Genomic DNA, 23,006 nt, shown 5'->3' with positions numbered 1-23,006 from the left:
TACGATGACTAAGGTTTTCGGAATATTGCACTCTTCTGCTAACAGTCTAGCACTAAGGCATCGGTCGGAACGGAATTGATCTTGTCTCTTACTTTTTGTAAACCTTGTCTCTGCTCTCCCGAAACATATTGTGGCAGCTGAAAAGCATTCCTTGGGACACTGCTTCAAACCCGTAAGCATCCTTAGTCATGGTCTTGGCTACGAACCCGATTATTCGAACTTACAGCAAAATGTGATCGCATATCGTTGCTGCATTGAACGTGGTATCGTTAAGTCCAACAGGAGTTCAGCCTAGGAGCGATCCACACACACACACACACACACACACACATATATATATATATATATATATATATATATATATATATATATATATATATATATATATATATATATATATATATATATATAAAGTGGCATCTACTATTTATTCTTGAACTCACATTTTTGACTGATCGGACTTTACTCGCTAAATGTAAAAAAGTACTCGCCATTGGCGAGCAGGCGGTTGGATCTTTCAAGCCCTGCAAATAAGGGTGCTATAATTAGGAGGAATAGTATCCTCGTTCTTTCTACTTGTATAAATGTGTAATTTCATGTCTAGATCTACTCTTTCTCGACCAAGTCACGAACTTTTCAACACCCTCGTATATATGCATATGCAACTGCACTAAAATTGCTACTTCTGTTCATGACAAACAACAAGTCCATAAAAAGGAATTTTGAAACAAATGACCGCGGAAAATACAAATTCTACTTCACGCACACATAGAAATTAGGAAATACCAATACAATTACTGCTGTCGCTTAAAAACTTTTACCCCTATACTTGAAAAGATACCATGAAAGGAATTCAAAGCAAATACTTTGAACTTTAGCATATTCATTGCAATACTTATTATTTTAAAAGATGTCAGGCCAGTTTCTCGTAACACGACTGTGCACACAAAGGATAAGGCTACAAATAAAACTAAACTGCATACAACAATACAACTTAAACAAGAAACCTGCACGCAGTAATATTCATGTAGTTTTATAACATTGATTCATATTTATATCAATAAACAAAGATAATTTCCAAATCTTGCAAACATGCTGCTAACAAACATCAATTAATTTTAACTATAGTATGATAAATGTAACAAAAGAAACCAGACACCGAAACAGAACGGGAATAACTCCCTAGTAGCCTGGGAAGTCATGGTTGGCCAATCAAGCCTCACCTTTCAACTGCTTCAAAATACAGTCTGTGATAGCAGGTGCTAAGAGACAGTCATATCATCCCCTTCCACAACCTTTGTAAAAGCAGATTAATCTTTCAAAATCCAAGCAATTGTAAGATACAGTATTCAAACTTTCTTCTCTGTTCCTTGTTTGGCATGAACAGAAGCAATTGATATTATGATATAACTTATTTCAATAAAAGTTAGTTAAGAGTAACCTATATATTACTTTATTCACAATTCCGAATGAAAATAATCATGCATGATTAATTTGGCTAAACGCAACTCAAACTCTTCATTTCGTTACACCACTAAATTACGTTAAAATGTTTCTTGGACTTAAAACGTTCAATTAGGTATTCTATAGCAAAGTTTTGAAAAAAGATAAACGTCACAGACACAAAAGATTGCCACCGGATTCTATTCTGGATTATTGTTACACACCTCTCTTAAGATTAATTTTTACATAGTATTCCTATATTCTTCTTTGTGTACGAAAAGTCATAAATTATAAAAATTATGATCTATAATACATACAAACATAATGAGTTTCCAACAAGTGATCCAATGGTCACAGAAAAATGAAAGCAATCTTTAAAAATCAACTAATTTGAAAAATAATCACATCAGTTACATGCAATTAAACTCTGATTAATTTTTTAAAAACAAATAATGACTCTTATTTACTGAACTAACAGGACAGGAATGCTCAGTGTTACATACTTACTAAAAATGTTTATTACTAACCTTGTTGAGTGAAGGCTTGAATAGAAATTACGTAACATTATCATATAATCATTTTCTTTTATTTACAAACTAAAATACGAACACAGCGAATGCCTCATGAACTGAAACAAAACAACAGAATGGTTTGTTCAAGGATTGTCAGGTGCATAAACATTTCTAAAAACTTCATTAACTTGCAGAATTGAAAGCCTGTAAGCTTTGGCTTCGGATTATTTATTTTGTACTTTTCCGTTGTTTAAAGAACTAAATTCATACCCAATCCAAAATTTTCTCTCAAAAAATACCGTTCTTCATTTATTTCCAACGCAATTACAAGCAAATGATCAAGACTTATAATATTAAACTATAATTTTGAATTACTTTCGTTTGGTATAAAGTAAACAGCTACAGCGATAAAGCACAATTTCTTATTATAAACTTTTATGGCAAGTGCACATATATATTATTACTGTGTTCATGCATTCTATTCAATTCACGTAGGGTTCTACTTATAGAATTAATAATAAATAGCTAAAATCCCTGCTACGAAGAACATTCACGATAAAAGTACCTTTCAGTGTATGCAGATATTTTTCTACGTCTAGAAAGATGAGCTTTATTACGCACAGTAGGTATACTATTGAAAGTATTATACTGAAATGTGGATCTTCTACACACTCGTGAAATAATAAGTTTTGAATTTCAGATTATAAACCACGCCATTCTTTACTTCACATAGTCTCGAGCTAGTTTTTCTCCTTACAGTCACAAACGCTCCCCAAACAAAAAGTACTAACAGCTTCACAAATTACGTGAATACCACTGACATTATGTTATTGTTGAACACAGTATCGGCTTTATTCTTATTTAAGGAAATACATCAGACATCCTAGTCTCAGGTATTAACAGATCGGGAAATACGTAGCAATGGAGGCGATTAACTCCCCCCCCCCTTGATTTCCTTCAATCCCTGAAGGAAATCAGGAACGCTTTCTCTCTCATTCTAACCGGACCAAAAATAAACGCACTTCCATACATAATGAGTATAACAACTTCTAGAAAATAATAATAATAATAAGAGAAGTTAACAGAGACGAAAAAAAGATGTTCATTGTTATTTGACCTTTCCAGTGAAACGGCGATGTTCCATAAGGGTTCAAAGGGGCGTACAGAGAAAGAATGAAAGCGTATAGTCTTACTTCAGGTGTTTCATGTAAACTTCAGTGGAAGATATTGAATTCAAGGCCTGTCTCATGAGTTCAAGGGAAAATGTAACTTCTGGCCTTAGAAAGCAAACATTTATCAATTTTCCACAAGGAATTATAAACAGATAGGACTGTCAACACAGTAAATTATTTATTTTTATAAAATAAGAATAAACCCGTTACAAACAAAGCTTGCATCAACATTGTTTGTAATTTTTCACTTCGTTCAAGATATTCAATAGATCAAAGGATAATAAAACAATGCAAGTTTTCTCCGTGATTTTCTACTAACATAGGTACGAAATAGTAAAGCTCACAGATGACAAGAAGAACCCTAAAACAGGAGTAGCGGGGAAAGGTAAACGACACGGTCAAGTCCATTTTCGGTTTTTGAGGTGTGGTCTATAACTTAGATGTCGTCTGCTACTCCGGGTAGTTATCTGTGTGCTATTCCGTGGTGTAATTTGAAACTCCCGTGCGAAAAGTGGGCGAGCCCATACCTACGTCACACTACTTCTGCTAGGGTTCTTCTCGTCATCTGTGAGCTGTACTGACTAAACATTTTTTTTTTTTTAACATTATCTTTATTCTTGCCTTGTTCGTCGTCTAAGCCTATGACGCCAACTGACTTGAAGAAATTTTCTTTGATAACGGAAACATATCGAATAACACAAATTGCCATCCTAGTGAATATTTCCTCAACACTACGTCATTACGCACAGCAATTTTAGTATTATTCTTTGATTTCCGCAATATTAAAAAAAAAAAAAAAGACCGATAAGCAAACTGAAATACAAAGATAGATATACACATACCTATCAATTTAATCCAAATACCTAGTTGGAAACATTTGACTGAATTGGCAACGGTCAGGCGCCGACAGCAGTGCTGGGTTTGGTGGCACTCACGGCAAAATCACATCGGAGAAGAGGAACTTAGTGATAAATCGAGTCGAGCACTAAAGGTAACTGTTACTCAGAATAGTGCAACTGTGGTGCAAGTGACAGTGAAACTAAAACATTATCTTTCACAGCCTGTGTCAACAATGAGTTCGTGAGTTCCATGACATCAGGGCCGAGATGCACGAGCAAAACCTTTGCTAAGGGAGCATAACGTTTTAGCACGACACCAATTATGCCGTGAACATGTAACACGGACAGCTGGTGCCTGGAAACATATGATATGGTCAAATGAGTGTCATCGTTCACCATATTTCAAACCACAGTCCACGTTTATGTGTGGCGGATGTCTCAACCACAAAACATGGCGCGGCTTTGTGCTACTGAGTCAATAACCTGGATTTTAATGGGTCTTGAGACTATGCTTAACGATCGCGTCATTTCCAGTGATCATGTCGCCATTTTAGGGACCATGTGCATTGCTATTTCTGTTTCCAGACAATGGCCCCAAATTTCAAGATGGTAATGCGCCCATTCTGGCAGTTGAAGTTGTTGCATCATGGTTTGAGGAACATTGGGATGAAGAAAACCTCTCATGGACCGCCAATCCCCGAACCTGCACATAACGGAAGATCGTGGTCCGTTTTGGAGACACGAGTCCAGCGCAGATTTCCGATCAAGGAACTGAGCGAGTCACTGCACGCGGAATAGTACACTATAATCTAGCAAGTTGCACATTTTAAGAAGTTTGGTTTAACAAAAACTCCTTTACATATTTACTCTGTCTGCCTGTGTGTCCGTCCAGGGAACACAAATCCTAGGAACTACCTGATGGATCTCCATCAATTCTGACCAGGATGTAGAAAGTCGAAAGTTAGGAAACGGGTTCATTGATAGGATCCATGCATCGGAAAGAATAGAAATCATCCATTTCAGTTTCAACGTTAATCACTATAAAATCAGTAACACACTGCGAGAACTACTTCCTGCAGTTGATTAGGCGTCCCAAAAATATATATTTCATTCCCAGCGCCCTACTACAATCGGAAATGAGGAAAAACCACTAAAACTTTCGGTTTCAATATTGATCACATATAGAACACAAACGATAAGAGAAGCGTCTTTCTGGAATCGATTTGGCATTCTAAGTATTGTCACAATATTTTCTCTCAACCTTCAAGTCAAAAGGAAGTGACAAAAATCAATCGCTTCCTATTTTAACGCCGATCGTTGTACAGTAACAAAACGGTAATAAATAGCGAGAAATTGTTTTCTGCGAGCAAGTAAATATCCCAAGAATATATTTAACCTAACTCTAATGTCTCTACTGAAACCAAAAGTTCTGAAAAATCACCATCACTTCCAATTTCATTTGAGAAAATATTACGCTACTAGTAAATTTTAAATATAAAAATCTGAATTCATTACTGATGTCCAACATTACAATAAAACATATCAATCCTAATAATTATTTGCGAGGGCCAATTTCCCATGGCACTAATTCTGGTTATTAGTCAACCAACAACCATAGTGACCAAGTTCAGATAGAACTCTCAATGTATATATTTTATAATGCAATAAACCCAAGACACTCATGGAAATTGGCAGTCTATGCGATGTATGTATGTATGGGGAGGTTCAAGAGCAAGTTATAGTGTTCGTGTCTATAGCGCCAAACCTAAAACACTCATATCAAACTTTATTTGCGTGGAAGTGATAGGCAGGGAAAATTAAAGTTGTTTACGAATAGACGGCAGCAGGGGAACTTCCATTATCGAGCAGTAAAAAAATAAATAAAAAATCAATTTTCACGTTGTGTACTCTGTATCACTGCTAGCCTTACATCTGACAAACTTCGTGGTACTTATTTTCAAAATTATGGTAAGCATACGGCATATACAGTTAACAATGTATATCTGTCAACCATCAATATTTAATTGTTTAGTTTCAATAATTTCTACTGGAACGTGCTCATATAGTTACGCAGTCAACAATAAGCCGTCAAATCGTTTTTAGGGCATGCTCGACGTATATAAACGCTTACTCTGAATACAAGCTATCATTCTCAGTCCAATCTTCAATGGATTTAACATTAATAAAATTGTAAGCCGAAGACTATGGAATAAATTCCCTTGTAATCGCACAGAAGTTCCTTACTAGAAGGGCTGGTTTAAGGATTATAGCGAATCTCTTTAACGTTTTGCTGTCTTTGTGACTGAAATTTTGAGTGAAACAGGATCCCTTAGAAGGTTACCAGCACCGACTCCACATATGGCGACACCGATCAAGACTAACCCCGGATTTGACAACTCTCATTAGGACTACTACTATATGCACATCCAAAGTGTTGAGGCGATGATGCATCTACGACATACAAATCGATTCGCAACTCAGTTACTTTAGCATGATGCTGACTAGATGCTACGTGTCAGGAAATAAAATGATGTGATTTATTTATTTATTTGTGTAACAACCTTCATCACCCACTGCGACTAATGATCCACTATTACATCAAATCCATTATTACTACTGCCAAATTTTCAGCATGAAGACACCGACTTTTGGACATAGAACTCGCTAATTATTATCAACAATAACTTAATGGAGATCTGGATCGATCGTGCAGTTAAGAGCGATTTATTTGAGTATCTCCTATTAATAAAACGACCAAAGAATATCTTCAACTTGCTGCAGACGGCAAGCGCAGATAAGGACCCTCGTTGATAAAATTACACAATGATTCAAGAACCGCTGCACTTAGAATTATGAATGAGGATCTGGGACCAAGCAGATGAAGACTCGAACATTTCTCTCAGAATAACCCATCTATTGTGAAGACCAAAGATCCTAGTTTCCATATTCAATGTTCAAAAGAAACTATATGGGAAAATCCACGATGAAAATAAAGGAAATAATGTTCAAAATCTATTTTCCAGATATATTTAGATATGGACCAATCAACATGAGCTCACGAGAGATACGCCCCATGGAAATTGTTGAATCTTTTTATGAATTGTCTAAGAAATGTTAATCCATTCATGGATTTCAAATGAGATTTATCCACTCTGTGTATTAACAAGCACTCATGTAACTACTGTTTCAACTTTAGCTGATGTTATTTCAAACAATGCAAAGCAGGGTAATAGAACTATTTTCTTTTACCTATATATAAAAATGAAAGTCACTATGTTTGTGACTTCGCTCCGCTTGAACCATCCGACCTATCTCGATCAAATTTTCAACATAGATGAGGTTCGGGAGACGGTTCCTCTAGTTCTATCCCCGGCTAAGTAAATTTGTGGTGAACAACATCGTGTTCGTGAGTTTTCTCGGAGTACCCCTGTTTTCTCCCACATTCTCATTATACCAATTCTTCCATCATCGTCTCCTTCAACCTAAAGGGCATAATCGTGGGACTTTAAACTGACATATTTCATTTCATTTCATTTTCATTACAAAACACTGACTATGTAAAGTAATTCAGTATCGAATATACGAAAGCAATATTATATATATATATATATTTGAATACCAATCATTTTAGCTTTGGAACTTCCTGTATACAATAAAAGACAAATTCTGACCAAAGCATATATTAACTAATAAATAAGTATCTGATATAGATGTTGTGTCTGATGAAGACAAAGTTAATCTGCCGAAACTGTAACGCTATTATTTATTTCTTAATACATGCTTGGTTAGAATCTTTTATTATATATATAACTTATTTCAAAAAAATCATATCAGCATTGGGCTTACCTAAGCCAGACTACCTACAAACAAAAATCTTTATCGATAGCACAACCGTGTAACACCCACTTACATTTTAGTTTTTGCAGGAGCTACAGAACGAAGTGATTTGAATATAGTTTCATTTTACGTAAAACAATTTCTTCCAATATAATAATAATAATAAGAAGAAGAAAATATGAATTGTTCCAAAGCTCTTAAAAATAGGACATGATAAACTTCGGCTGGCAACTGCATCGTAAGTATAAAAAGCTTACACCTACAACAGAATTTCACAAAACAGGAGTATCTTCAAACAATTAGGCATCGAGAGATTATTTCATAAAAACATTAATGTACAACAGCAAGGAAAATAAAATAACCAGTTAACCTTTATTTACTGCTTTCAACACTTGTTTGTTAATCTACGTAAATCTATATTTTCAAGACTAAACTCAGCAAAAAATGAAACCGTCAATGTTACTGTCTACAATAAAATTGAAGTAAATAATCATTAACTACAGATAATGCTCTTAAACTCTGTCAAATAATGAATAACTCTTCGAATGACCTTATTAATGTCGCAGTGAAACCTCCTCTAAAAGGCACCTCCAGAACATGGACATTTTTTTCTTACCGATGTATTATGAAGAACCTTCTGATTTACGGACACGGACAATCCCCCACTCCCTTCATGCTTCCAACCTTTTCGTAACTAAAAGTAACTTTCGCAGTTTATAAGAATGTAGGACAGAAAATTCTTTCCGCAAAGTAGAGACCTGCATGGGCCGGGCTTGGGCCGATTAATTGCAATTCTTTAATAATCATTGACTTTCGTTAAACGATAATTAGAATACAGGCAAACGTTGAAGAAGTGTACCTGTGGAAAATGTTACAAAATGAAACTTTTAAAATTTATCGGGCCCGGGCCGGGCTTGGGCCAAGAATTTTGAAAAACGTATCGGGCCGGGCCAGGCCGGACTCGGGCCGAAAAATTCGGCCCATGCAGGTCTCTACCGCAAAGTCAAAATAAATCTTCAGCAATTACAAGCAAATTTCAAACAAACTAGCGTCTGCCAGATGTATGCGGCAGACTACTACTGCAGACCTTTTCCCCCAAGTAACTCATATACTGTCACGATTGGTTAGTTCTGTCTACATTTTCAATATTTAATTAATATATCACGTTCCTACTGCCTTACTTTTATTTTTGGTAGAATCCGTATGCAAATTAAGGAATTTTTACAGGGGAGCAGAAGTAACGTACACGTGAAAAAATACTACTACACATGCAGTATATTTTGCCGTACACATCCACAAACACATCCTTCTGCGATATTTTTGCTCCTTTACAGAGTACAATTTGTCCCTGATTCTCGCAGTAATTCGAATTCTGAGTACAGGTCCCTCATGAGTTATCAGTAATCTAAATTTGTGTAACTTTTGGAAACGGATACCCATCATTACGGGCAAATAATCACATCCTATCGGAGTCCAGCATTTACAATACATAGTAGCATACTTCTTGTTATTACAGTTTCCTCCAGTTAAAACCTACAATGTAGTGTTGGCACAATATGATGTTTCTGAAACATTTTCAAATGCTTCTTCTAAATAAAGCAAATGAGATACGAGGGATTATTTCATTTACATTGATGTATAAAAGTGAGAAAAATTAAGTAAGCAGCAATAATTGATGAACTACTAGCAACACTTGTGTTACTTTATTTACATACAGAAGTTTTGACGCAAACATTTCTCGATTTAAAAACTAATACATGACCACTTTTTGCAAAAGTTAGTACGTACAAGACAAGACACCATTATATTGCTTCCCAAATCCATAATTTTTCTTTCTTCGCATCCATAAATCGTCGTTAATTAAAATTAGCTCAAAATAATATGGAAGTAACGTGTATCAAGGTCTTGAGTATAGTGTTCTAGGAACAATTTCTAAACGTCACCGCTATTGCACGTTTAAATTTATTATACATAGAAACGTCCTTCTATGTTTTTGTACAATAAATAAAAGTGCTATGTTTTTAAACGAGAAAATATTCAAAGACCTTGGTGACGTTATGCTTATTATCGATTTGACTGTTTTTTCCTTACTCGCTGCTTTAGACAGGTGTTTTCTTTATTTCACGCCTCCATGTTAAACGATTTCTACATCTCGTGAAAAAGAAAAAAAAAAAAGTCACGTGAAAAGATATAAAAATAACTTCTTAACACAGAGAGTAACTTCAAGACAGCGAAGACAAGTATTACATGTATACATATCACAATATTAAACCATAACATTATATTATTTCAATAAATCCCGGAAACCCGCATTTCAATAAAGGATGAAATTAAACCTAGAACATCTTTCACTTTTAGCCCGGAGGACAATCATTTTACATTATATAATTATTTTCTGACGTACGCAACGTATCATCTTTCCCGTTTGATGACGATTAAACGAAAAATTGCAGACTCCTACACACAGACTAAGCCAAATGATAATTACACGCGTTCAAACTAGGTTGCAACTTTTTTTAATCTAATTTAATACCAAATGCAAAAACATTATACCCACCATGTGATGAAATGTGATTTAAAAGAATTCCATTAAACTAATTTACACGTGATAAATACCAGCCAACTCAGGTGCAAGAAACTATCAACATGAAACATCCTGGATATATAGTGATTGACACGGTTCACAATAAGTAGGATTTAAGAATCTCTGATTGGTTTCCAGCTTTACTGTGAGAGATAATTATAGTTTTCTGTCTCTCTCTCACTGTATATACATGATATACTTTACTTCCATTGTGCATTCATAGATATACATTTTGAGTTAATTTGAGTAAAATTTAAATTAGTACTAAAGTACTTCCTTACTATGAAGGATTCGTGTAATAAAATTCTTAGTCGTTTGTTCTCATTAAATGGCCATACAACTGCAGTTTTCTTTCTTGGATTTCCTTATATAGTATATATCTATAACCTTAGTTAATCACTTACTTTGTCTTCTTTTATCCCACATATCCACCATAGCATTCTCATTGGTAATATTCAATCTTACTTTTCAGAGTTCATTTATTGGTCATATTTTTCCTTCGTATATACTGCTTGTTTAACAACTGTTGTGTAAATCATTCCATTTGCTTTCTGTGTCGTTTCCAAGTCCACATCACCATTCTTGGCAACAGATGAGCTCTAATACGTGAAGTTTTTCACTTCATCTAACTGTTCTCCTTATGGTCCTATTTCCCCATCTCTTTCTCTCTTGAACTCGAAATACACTTTTTTCTATTTACTAACCTTTAGATCTCTATCTACCAAAGACTTCTTCCAAATCTACTTTCCTTTTAACTTCTTCCCTATTTGTATTTTATAGTACAATATCGTCGTCGGCAAACATCATACACCAGAGGGCTTCATCGCTCACATCTAGAGTTCATTGCCAGATAGCATTTAAAAAGTCAATTTGCTGTATCAAACTTCACAGCTGCCATAACCTCCTCCATGGCAAATTTAACTTTTCTTTTTATACTCACTCAAGGAAAATGTACACCCATGTCCAAAATTATTGTCGCATGTCTATAAATATGTTGTGGAAGGAATATAATTTGATAACGAATTCGCCAGGTATTTCTTATAATGTTAGTATGTGTATAATCGGCAAAGACATGTAGTGGCAAATTTCATGTCAAAAGAGCAGTAAATAAGAAAAATAAAACAAAAATAAGCCTTTCTTTTCCATTTAGCAACAATCTGTTTTACTCATTCTAATTTTTGTACTTTTAATTCTTTTCCTATGAAATTTACCACAAATATACATTTCCGATTATACACATAGTATAAGTATTAAAAGTACCCTCTGAGAAATGCTTTTGGCGAAATACACAACATTACATATTCTTCTCGCTTTTTCCCTTAAAATTATTTTTGGGAAACTTTTGAAAACTAAGAGCAATCACATATAATTTATGTGATGGGTCTGAAGCCTTTTAAACGTGTACCTATTAATCCTTCTAAATCGTTACGCATATCTACAGAGTTAACATTTTCCTTTATTAGTAAATTTCAGAATGACTAGAATTCACAAAATTCCATCCTCTCTACCTTTAAATGATGTTAAAACGGGCTAGTTCTTTAGAAAGTTATGGACAAATGAAAAGTACTGTACAGAAATATATTTTGGCAAGTCACTGCACAATGGGCTGTGATATTTATATCCCACTTGAAAAAATAAAAAAAATACCGGTAGACTTAATAGTACCTTTGTTTTATGGATACTTTGTACAATTAAACACAACCTCACAAAAAATACAGTACCATCTGAAACTGGGGAAAAAATGTATACTGCAGTATTTATGGACGAAGGTTCGTATATCCAAACATATGATTCTTCTTTTAATGCTACATTTATTCATCAACATAAGTAACCCTTTATTCTTATAGATGATCTTAGGGTGCAAATAATGGTGTTAATCAAAAATAAAAGACCTACGTTGACACCGTAAAATGTGAGTATTAACTACGATTGTACTGTCTTATAGCTAGCTATTATTATAGAAAAACAGAATAACAAATTTTTACCATATCGGACGTAGGATAATCATTGCGTTCAACAAAGCAAAGGAAGAACCTGTGAACATTGTAAATCAACCTAGAAATAAATGTTACAGGCCTTTCGGTTGAAAGGTATTAGTTGAAATATAAACGTGAAACTAATTCTGCAATAATGGACATTTTGTTACTCGCAAAAATGCTACACAATGCAATTCCTTGTTCACAACATTGAAAACTACGCTGACATAAGCTATCTTAAAAATCCCAACTTTCCAACTTCGTCAACTCTCTAAAACAGCTTGCATACTGCAAGCAGAAAAAAATAACAATAATGACGAACGTATCTTCATATGGATAGTAAAACATCGATTCAGCGATCGTAAGATTGAAAGAAATAACATTCCTACCGTTTATGGACACATCCTTCGACTCATGTACTTGGGAGCTTTCGAATTAGTACTACATATCATTCATCAACAGATGCTAAGTACCGGTAATTTAATAATCGTACACTACTCTAAATAGCAAATCCAGAAAAGATAATTCTCGAATATTGAATTACTAAACATCCTATTGGGAGTGTCAAATTTTATATGTTATTAAGTATCACAAATCCAACATAAATACGCGTATACTGTACCTCCCAGTCTCAACTAACCCTACATTACTTTTCAACAAGGTGATTTAATGTTAATATTGGCATTGCACAGATGGAATTCCCCCACGTACCGAACTTGAACATCAGAGATTGGAAAGGTTCTAGATTACTGGTCCTCCGTGTAGGTTAGCAGCTGGGTTGATTTCTTTCTGTACCGTACTAAAGTTTATGCATTTAATTTTCACAGTATTGCCGAGCGAGCGTAAGCGAGTGAAAGCGGGTTAGAGCCCCACAGGGCACGTTGTTTTCTGTCTTTATTACTGCTCAATGGGAAGGGGGACCAGTAATCTAGAACCTTGCCTCAGAGATTCAAAGCCTTCTACATAAAGATATATACTTACTTGGACATTAAACTGACACAAAACATTATCTATATTCCTGGTCCCGTTCTGGATAATCTAATACAGAATATAAAGCATCAAAACAAAACGCCACAGAACTATGGTAGTTATATACTAATATGCTTAATTATTGTATCTAAATCATCAAAGGAAGAATAGGCTTTTAATAAGTAATAAAACGACAACAAATAAACTTACCATTTGATGACTTGAGATCACGATGAATGAGGGATATTGGTGCACCATTATGAAGATAGTTCATTCCACGAGCAATTTGAATAGCCCAGTTAACGAGCACGTCTGGGCGTATTTTACGCCCAGCTAGAACACGATTAAGTGAACCACCGCGTGCATATTCCATAACCAAACAAAGGTTCGGTATCTGTAAACACACTCCTTCAAGAGAAACAATATTTTCATGTTTGAGAAGCCAAAATAATTTTGCCTCTTGCCGAACATTTTCCAAAGTAACGTTTATATCTTCATCAGGATCTTGACGTGCAGCCTTCACTGCTACTTCTTGTCCTCTCCAAAAACCCTTGTACACTTTACCAAACCCTCCTACACCAATGACTTCTTCTAGTTCAAGCTCACTAAAATCAATTTCTATGGGTTGTAAATCGTGTATTACACTGGGTACATTAATATCTTGAGTAACAAAGTTTGCAGGAAATATTCCCACTTTATCCCCAATTTTTCCAGTCCACCAACCTTCATCTCCTGAGATTTTTGAATCTTTGGAGAGGACTTCCACAATTTCACCCCGTCTGAGGCTAAGTTCATCTTCACCTTGAGCCTGGTAATCATAGAGAGCAGCCCAAAGTGACGAATTTTTATGAGCCGTGGTTTCTGTTTTCTTGGTCGGGCTAGGTTTGTTTTTGACCGGACTACTGTTGTTGCTAGTTTGTTGTGCAGTGCTAATCGTATTCGGTATCGGGGAGGTGGTACGACTAGTGCTGTTACTGCAAGCATCGTCTCGGCCATTACTGTTCCCGTAAGCCGACTTGCTGTGTTCCATGGACGTCAATAATGGAGGCATTCGTCGCTTCTGGGATGGATTCGCGACCCTCCCACTACAAATTTAAAATTCGGTGACGATTCCCCAATAACACCAGACACAATACCTTCATTAAGAGCCAGGTGGTTGTGAATATGACACTTGCTTCTCACAGAGCTCCCTCTGGGCACAAGAGAAACAATCCTATGAAGTAGTCCACTTTTCATGTCTCACATTCACTTAAAACCGCCATCTGATAACACTAAAGCTGTCACCATAGCGTATAATGTATAATAATACTGATTTTTGTATAACACTAGGCAATATATCTCCTATATATCTTACAACTTCGAGTTATGGAAGAGAGCTCATCGCACCCCGCAGCTGACCACCGCCATGTTTAGTACTCTGACCTTCTGATCAAAACAGGGTGTGACAAATCTTTTCATTGGCTGCGGACCGATCACGTGTCTTAACAAAAATCAAGATGGCTGCCTTGGAAGACATCGATTGTTACGTCGTACGAAACCAATAATACCAGTTTTTCGTCTATGAAGAGGCGGAAACATGTAATACTTTCCTGAAAATGAAGACATACAATTATGGGGTCCCAAACGCTTGAAATTTTACGTCAAGGTGTGTGGGCCTCCTTTACAGGAGGTTGGTTTTACGACCCCCATCAGGATATTTTCTGTAACACATTTCACCTTTACATTTGGCTTTTTCTTTTGTGCCTACCGTTTACAATTTATCTGGTAAGTATATCCTTTCAAACTTCCTTCTTTGAATAAGCTATTGTAAATGTGGTTTATGCTCAATTTTTATTGCAAAATTAAAGTTGTAAGTAAATTTAGAATGAGGTCAAAGTCCGTGGTTTATATTGGCCAATTTATTTCCTGGTTTGAGTTTTGAGGACAGTATTTCCAGTACTATGGAAAAGTTGATGTATCACGATTTATATCAACTTCATAGGTTCCTCATATAACGAATTTTGAATTAGTTTCGTAATATAATGTTGTATGTTGCACAATAATCACTTACAAGAAACTACTCGGTTTTCGTGAAGCAAGTATTCACTTTGTAACTTACTAATTAGTATAATTATGGATTGTGTATACGGATTGGCAGATTGATAGATGCTTATTGAAATTTGAATGTAAAAAGGATACTTTATAAATATGAATGGTCGATTCAATTTATTTCGGTAGTTGTTGATATATCTTTAGTACAAGGGGTATTTCCATTTTTGGTTACTAAAGACTGTATACTACTGAAGGCTTGGATTAGCAGTTTATTAAATACATTCGTTTATTTAGAGAACAGTGTAGTATAACGTAAGTTAAGCCAAGTATAATTGGTAGAGCTGGTTAAGATGATTACAAGCAAGAAGTCAAGTTTATCCTAGCAAGATATAACTCAAACTAATTACAGATGCCTTCATAAAGTGGGTATAGTCGTTTTAAAGTACCTGTGTACTTCCGGTATAGATGAAAAAGGGATACTTGTATCGCAGACTAGGTCCAGTATTTTCAGACTTAAAATTGTGGAAATTTTGTCATTTATCAAGAAATTCATTGTCACTACCTTAGAAAGTGTTTCTTAAGAATTCCGCGATGTGCATTCACCTTAGGAGAACTTTACCGTTTTGCGTGTAAATATTGCGTCAGGAAACACTATAAAAGTACAGTGTGGGAAATCAACCTGAAGTAGGTGGTCATTAAAAAGCACGAGTGTTATCTGATCGAGTCAAACAGGTGGACAAGGATAAACAAATGGGAGCGTCCGTAGGTAGGAAGGCACGTCAGCGGTGGTGGGTATGCGCTTGAACGAGAATGTTGCTAAAATCACTAGATTATCTTAACTTAATTGCGTAACATGTTTACTGCAACGAGGCTATAAGACCTGTAGCTTAACATGCCATATGAAGTCCCACTGGGAATTGAGTCTAGATCTCCCGCTTTTTAATCATGTAGCCACATGGGAGCTGTTAAGGTTAGGTACTGTACCGTTGGTTAATATATATCAAGGGCCTCAAAGTTAATTTTTACTTCTTAAAGGCTGTAAAAAATAAAATGTTTCGTTTAAAGTGTAGACTTTCAGGTCTCCTGTACGACATAAAATTTGTTTAAATTCTTCGTGATACTTGTTGGGAATCACCACTTTATAGGCTCATCTTACGGAGTCTACTCGACAGCAATTCTAGTTACCTAGGCATTAAGTCTGTAAAACAGGATGGCTTTTTTTACTTTTCCTGTGACTTACAAACATGGTGATTGAGGAGCAGGAGTGGTGCAGTGGGTTGCATATTGAGGATGTCATGCATACAAGAACTAAGTAATTCTGCCTTCATTGACATTTACTTCCACATGTCTATTTCTTTCGATATAAATTAGCCTCAGGCTTTGTCTTTCGTAGTTCTGTGTTTTCCAAAAGGAAGCGTATTTACTAGTGTAGAAGCCCATGGCAGCTAATTGATTAGATTATACTTAGAGATGAATGGACATACCTTGAGTCTCGGGAGAAAAGAACTTTTCCATCCTGCTTCGTTGCTTTCTGACGACTCTTTCAATGAAATTAACTGTGCTACTAAGCATGTAAGTTCTTTCTTTTCCGTGAAGTTAGAGACCCTTTTCGTAAGAGAAATAAATAAATTTAAAATTTCACTTCTAAGTTCGTATAAACATAGTTCCTCATAATAAGAATTTATGAAGAACGGAGGTGTTTCACTTTCTTGAAGGTTGGGTAGTAATTTCCACATATCCGTAATAAAATAGGTGTACTCCCTTCTTCCTGTTAATGTAATGGGCCTAAATGATGATGATCAGACAGAAAATGCAGGTGGTTTACAGGCGCCTGTGAAACATGCATAAACAGGCATATTTTTACATGCGCCTGAAAATGGAACACTTTTAAACGCATGAGACATGTATTGATTTTTTTTCACTATCATTGCATCTTCATTTCACGGAAACAGGTAGTTTTCATGTTGATAGGGTTGCAAACTTGCAACGTGATAAATGCGTGTAAACAACATGTAGAGAGTGTAAAGACATGTGCGTAAATGTCATATTCCATATAGTTGACATATACATTACCTCATGAGGATCTGACGACAGCTGCTTTTCATTTGATAGAAATGTAATTGACATGTGAAATACAGGTGTTATCAAATTAATGGGCGTGTTAGTGGAATATACATGTAAAGTACATCGCATTAAGTACTATACATGTGTCAGGACCTTGCATAAGTGTATGACAAACTGGAGACGTGGTGCCTGAATGTTACGTTTCCTACACCTGTAACATTAATGTTTCATTCCAATCAACCTTGTTCATTGCATGCACCTGTTTAACCCATTTATTGGCAATCATGATCATTGCATTTTCCGTTTACGTGCACATTACCTTACATTGCATATAAATGGGTTCACACTTCGCATGTACACGGAGATAATACAGGCAATGTATTAAGTTGTAACCCCATGTATTATACATGTGTCAGGACCTTGCATAGCGAATGTCGAATTGGAGACTTGTGCCTGAATATTCCATGTCTCCTATGCCTGTAACGTGAATGTTTAGCTCCAATCCACCTTGTTCACCACACGTATCTGTTTAATCCATTTATTGGCAATCATGATCATTGCATGTTCCCGTTCACCTCTACACTGCACGTAGGGGAGTTACACACTTCGCATATACACAAAAATGATAAATGTAAAATAACGTATTCTACATCATGCGTTTTCCATACTATACGCTAATACATAGTATTTACATGTAATACGAATGTCACACATGTATATTACATGTTGATAAACAGGCACCTTCCTTGTACTTTTCATTCTTACTGTATTGCGAATGTTATCAACAATTCATTCAAAGTACTTTATATTCCCTCCATTTACTTACATGTGAGTGACCACGTGTACATTGCATGTTCTCATTTTAATGTACAGGCTTTGTACAACGCGTCGTGCAAATTTTCCAACAGAAGTTTAATACTTTTTCGACATGCATATCACCTGAAGACAGTGTAGCGTGCCTGTAATATTTTCTTTATATGTGTTTTCGCCGAAACAGGCGCCTGTGTAGTGTCTGTCAAAGCCTGACAGGCTTTTACAGGCAGTTTCATGTATAAAACATTACATGTTTCCTCTAAAATTTTCATAATAGGAATGTGTAGCACAAGAGAAAATATTTAAAAACATTTGGGATTGATATTAACTCTTCTAGTTAGGCCTACTTACTTTTCGTTCAGGTGAAACAGATGTGAAATGTTATATATATATATATATATATATATATATATATATATATATATATAAGTATTATTTTGATAGGGACAAATTATGTGCAAAGTAGTAGAGGTAGTGGAATAAATAATTACGAACATAATGAGTTCACAAGAATTACTAATTCTACTATCATTGTATAGTGACTCAAGTCACCAAAGAGAATGGATGGTAAAACAGTAGCGCCAAGTATCTTGAATGACTGATGACGAACAGTGATAAGGTGCTCAGGGAAGAATGTACTGTGTATTGTCGCGGCCACCGATAAACGTCCCTTACCCATAGAAAGTGCCCCTTCCGCAAGCATAACCACAAGTGACCAAAGAAGTCTTTTCCGCATGTGCTGGCGGACAAGGTTGTCACATTTTTTCTTGAAAATGTCTGGACACCATATGTCCTGTTCTAGAGAAAGCCATGGAGAAAACCGTAGTAGAATCGTATTGATGCGTGAATTGTGTAATAAAAAATGATCTAAGAAAACTGTTAAATGATCCATTGCGTACAACATAATTTAAATTGGGCGAAAATTTCAAAACAACGCGAATCATTCTTTTTTCTTTAAAAAAAAAACACTATTATATAAAAAAGATTAAAATGACTTACTCATCAATAACTAAGTCATACTATTCTAGATAGAAACATGAATTTGTAAGAATGTTCCTTTGTCACAAAATCACTAAGAATAGATTGTTTAGAAGTATGTCTTATAGGGGAGTAAAAGAGGGTTCAAATGGCTTTTGCTAAGAATAGAGTATCTCACGAATCCTTGCAGTTATTTTATTTTAAAAATTCCGTTGCTGAGAAAGGGAAATGGAGTAATTTTCTATAATATACGTATCAGGGTTGGCAAAAACCATAGTATTTATGTTTAAATAACACTAGTTAACAAATTTAAACTTTTTGTTTGTTACATGAGAAAAATCACCTGATCTTAAAGGAACTTTTTGCGCTGAATTCGAATATGCACTCGGTTTCTCTCCATCACGTACAGTTTTCCCGTAACAGAAGGATTTTCGGGAAATTCCCTCAAAAATTTCCCATTTTCAGATATTTTATTCCCCTAGCTCCTGTCCCCTTACATATAGTAACATAGAAATTATACCTAAGTATACCTTGATTTATATTTAATAAACCCTAAAAGTTTCGTAAAAATCGCTTTGTTCTTTCTAGAGAAATAAATATATTTGTATGTATACTGTGTGCACTGTTTATTGCACCTGATAGTAATGCTTTCAGATCTCCTGAGTTGGGGTAAAAACGATTTGCTTTATTACTACAAACACAGACATAAAAACGAATATTTACAATAGTCAACAACACACTTGTATTGCTGTCTGTAAATTAGAAACGTGTACAAAAATAGAATGTACTACCAACGTATATTTTTTTTAAACGTACAGTATATGTATATCTTAATACATATATATACAATTCTCCAAGTTTTTTCGTTTTGTTCATGAAATGGTTATCAATATTTGTTATCAAATGTAACAGAATGCAAAAGAAAGAAAGAAGCTGATGACAAACATTATGAAGTGAAGGAATGGGAACCTAGAGTGAATTACGTACCTGGAGAATGCAACGTCAAATACGCTCCTTTGGTAGATCCTAATAAGATATTACTACCGCCACTTCATATCAAGTTAGGACTTATGAAAAACTTTGTCAAAGCCATGGACACATCTGGTGAAGGTTTCAAGTATTTGCGAGATAAGTTCCCTAACCTGGGTGATGCTAAGATTTCAGCGGAGTGTTTATTGGTCCCCAAATTAGGAAATTAATGCTTGATGATAGCTTTGACAGCAAGTTAAACAGTGCTGAGCTAGCTGCCTGGACAGCATTTAAGTGTGTTGTGCGCAACTTTCTGGGCAATAACAAAGCTGAGAGTTACACAGAAATCGTACAGGACATGATACAGAAATACAAAGAGTTGGGTTGTAGGATGTCTTTAAAAATCCACTTTTTGCACTCCCACCTCAGTTTGTTTCCTGCTAACCTAGGTGCTCTCAGCGACGAACAGGGGGAAAGATTCCACCAAGATATAATGGCAATGGAGAAAAGGTACCAGGGACGATGGGATCCTTCAATGATGGGGGACTATTGTTGGGGTCTTGTTAGAGAATGCAACATTTCTTACAAAAGAAGGAAGTAGTGTACGTTTTTGTAACCCAATGGAAGTTTCATATATTGTGATAGTTTTGATTGTCTTTTCATGACCTTTTGGTACATTTGTATTATTGTTTATTGTAAATTGTCACACTTGTAAATTATATTGTATTATATTTTATATATGTGTTTGTGGTAATAAAGCAAAACGTTTTACCTCAACTTAAGAGATCTGAAAGCATTACTATAAGGTGCAATAAACAGTACACACAGTATACATACAAACATATTTATTTCTCTATTGCGATAAAGCGATTATTACAAAACTTGGAGGGTTTGTTAAATATAGAGATGCAAAAAAGCCGGCTTTTTTGAATCGATGGTTTTTTTCACATAAAAAGCCGGCTTTTTTGGGAAAACAACGAGAATTTTGGAAATTTTGGCTTTTTTCAACTTCATGATTTTTCTATCTAAATAGCTTTCTTACAGTATATTCTATAGTTAGATAAGAATTCCATGACCTGAATGTGATATTTCGCTCTGAAATTCACCATCAAGATGGATTGAGCACATGTTTTACGAATTAAAGCTAACATGAAGAATGTAGTATTTGAGTGTAATTTTAGAGGCTATTTAATTTTTTAGTTATCGACATCGTTTTTCTTCTCTAGTTTGTCATCCGTGTTTCATTTCTAAGAGCTTTTAGTACTCTAGTTTCTAGCGCAAAAGTTAAACTTGCCCGTTTTTCTATTTATCCGTCAAAGCGTACGTTTTTCAATATATCCGTCAAACCGTACTTCCACATTTCTGTTATACTGTAGCTGTGAAGTGATTTAGCAATAATTTTCCGGACACAACCTTGAATACCAATTTATACAAATAATCAGTAGCGGATTTAGAAAAGTACTTTAGGAGGGTTTTTTCTGATTGTTTCGTTTCCTAAAAAGTCCTAATTTTATTTGGGAAGTGCTTGAAGTTTATGAGTACAGGCATAACTAATATTTCGTTTCGTTTATATGTTTAGCAATAATCTTCCGGATACAACTTTAAAATCATTTTATACTGAGAATCAGTGGCGGTTTTAGAAAAGTATTTTGGGAAGGGTTTCTTACTAATGTTTAGTTTTTTTTAAACATTCGTAATTTTTATTTGACGGGAGCTTAAAGTTTATGAGTAAAGGCATAAATAATAGATATTTCGTTTCTTGCAGACATCCGTAACTTTGGGGAACGGGCTTCAGTCCGAAAGACCGCCCCCCTAACCTTCGCAAAACCGTCACTGCTGGTAATTAGTAATAATAACGATTTAAAAACAATAAAAAAGGAAGTCGCCCAACTCACAGTACACGCACTATTTCTACATTCACAGACGGAATGAAGAAAAGCTTTGTCAGAATGGTCGAATGCTGGTTGATTCCCGGACTTCCCGATAGAAGCGCAAAAGCTAATCACTCAGTCATGTTTGTTGTGCAGTTGTATTTAGCTTAACTTAAATATATTCCGTAGTCTTTTTTTAAGGGGGGGGGGGGAGTTCCGTAATGGTATGTTGAATCCCTCTTGTTAAAAATTCAGAAAACTTGAGGATTGGGTAAACTGTGATGGTGGTTCTATAAAACTTAACTGTAGAATTTCAAGAATATACAGAACCAAAAGCTCTAGATGTGCAGCCTTTAAGTGTATCATATAAATCTAAGTATTTCTCATATGTTTTATTTTAATTTTATTTTGTTTCAAAAAGAGGGTATTGAATATTTTGAAGTAAAAATACTACATACTATTTTGCTAGTTATTTGTGTATTCTTTAAAAAGAAGTGTTTACTTTTAGGGTTGGCTGGTTTACACCAACTTTTTTTTTAATAACTGGTTTAAACCACAAAAATAAAAAGAATGAAAAATGCGAATCGTGTGAACTTCATGGTGACGTTTCCAGATATCAAACAACCTGCAATAGTTTTATTTCCCTTTCACCTTTTAATCAAGGTGTCCCATGTTCAGTTCTCGGTCGAACCACAAACCTTCTTTCATACGTAACCGAAGTAGCGGTTCGGATGTCAGTTTAAGCGAAAGTCTTCTCCTTGATAACCTCGGTATTTCGTAAGGATGTTAAGCCTAAATATACGAAACAAACCAAATTGTATATTTCTGCATGCCTAAATGCGTGTTGTTTTATAAAGAAGCCAAGATTGCTTAAATACATTGTTAGAAATTGGCAAAATTTATCGATTGCCTACATAGCTTCCAACATTAGCTTGGATTGGACTTTCA

At 35.2% G+C, this 23,006-nt stretch overlaps 2 protein-coding genes across 12 annotated transcripts in view; one reads left to right on the top strand and one right to left on the bottom strand.

The window, feature by feature from the left end:
• Positions 1–14,749, bottom strand: part of LOC145660548 (mitogen-activated protein kinase kinase kinase 10-like) — a 277,801-nt gene extending 263,052 nt beyond the window's left edge. For 2 of the 3 annotated variants that reach the window (XM_081725750.1, XM_081725751.1), the window contains exon 1: positions 13,543–14,749. In XM_081725750.1, the coding sequence (XP_081581876.1) occupies positions 13,543–14,383 (841 nt within the window). In that variant the 5' untranslated portion in view covers positions 14,384–14,749. The remainder of the gene's footprint in view (positions 1–13,542) is intronic. The other variant, XM_081725752.1, reaches the window with a different exon arrangement.
• Positions 14,750–14,767: 18 nt separating this feature from the next.
• pcx (pecanex) overlaps positions 14,768–23,006 on the top strand; it is a 155,982-nt gene continuing 147,743 nt past the window's right edge. For all 9 annotated transcript variants that reach the window (XR_014126824.1, XM_081725742.1, XM_081725747.1 and 6 more), the window contains exon 1: positions 14,768–15,096. Coding sequence is in view for 8 of the 9 variants with exons in the window: in XM_081725742.1 (XP_081581868.1) it covers positions 14,944–15,096 (153 nt within the window). In the remaining variant the exon portion in view is untranslated. The remainder of the gene's footprint in view (positions 15,097–23,006) is intronic.

This window comes from Thermobia domestica, chromosome 9 (genome assembly GCF_964235325.1).
Source record: "Thermobia domestica chromosome 9, izTheDome1.hap1.1, whole genome shotgun sequence".
NCBI classification, from domain to species: domain Eukaryota; kingdom Metazoa; phylum Arthropoda; class Insecta; order Zygentoma; family Lepismatidae; genus Thermobia; species Thermobia domestica.
This window is presented reverse-complemented; position numbering and strand designations above follow the sequence as displayed.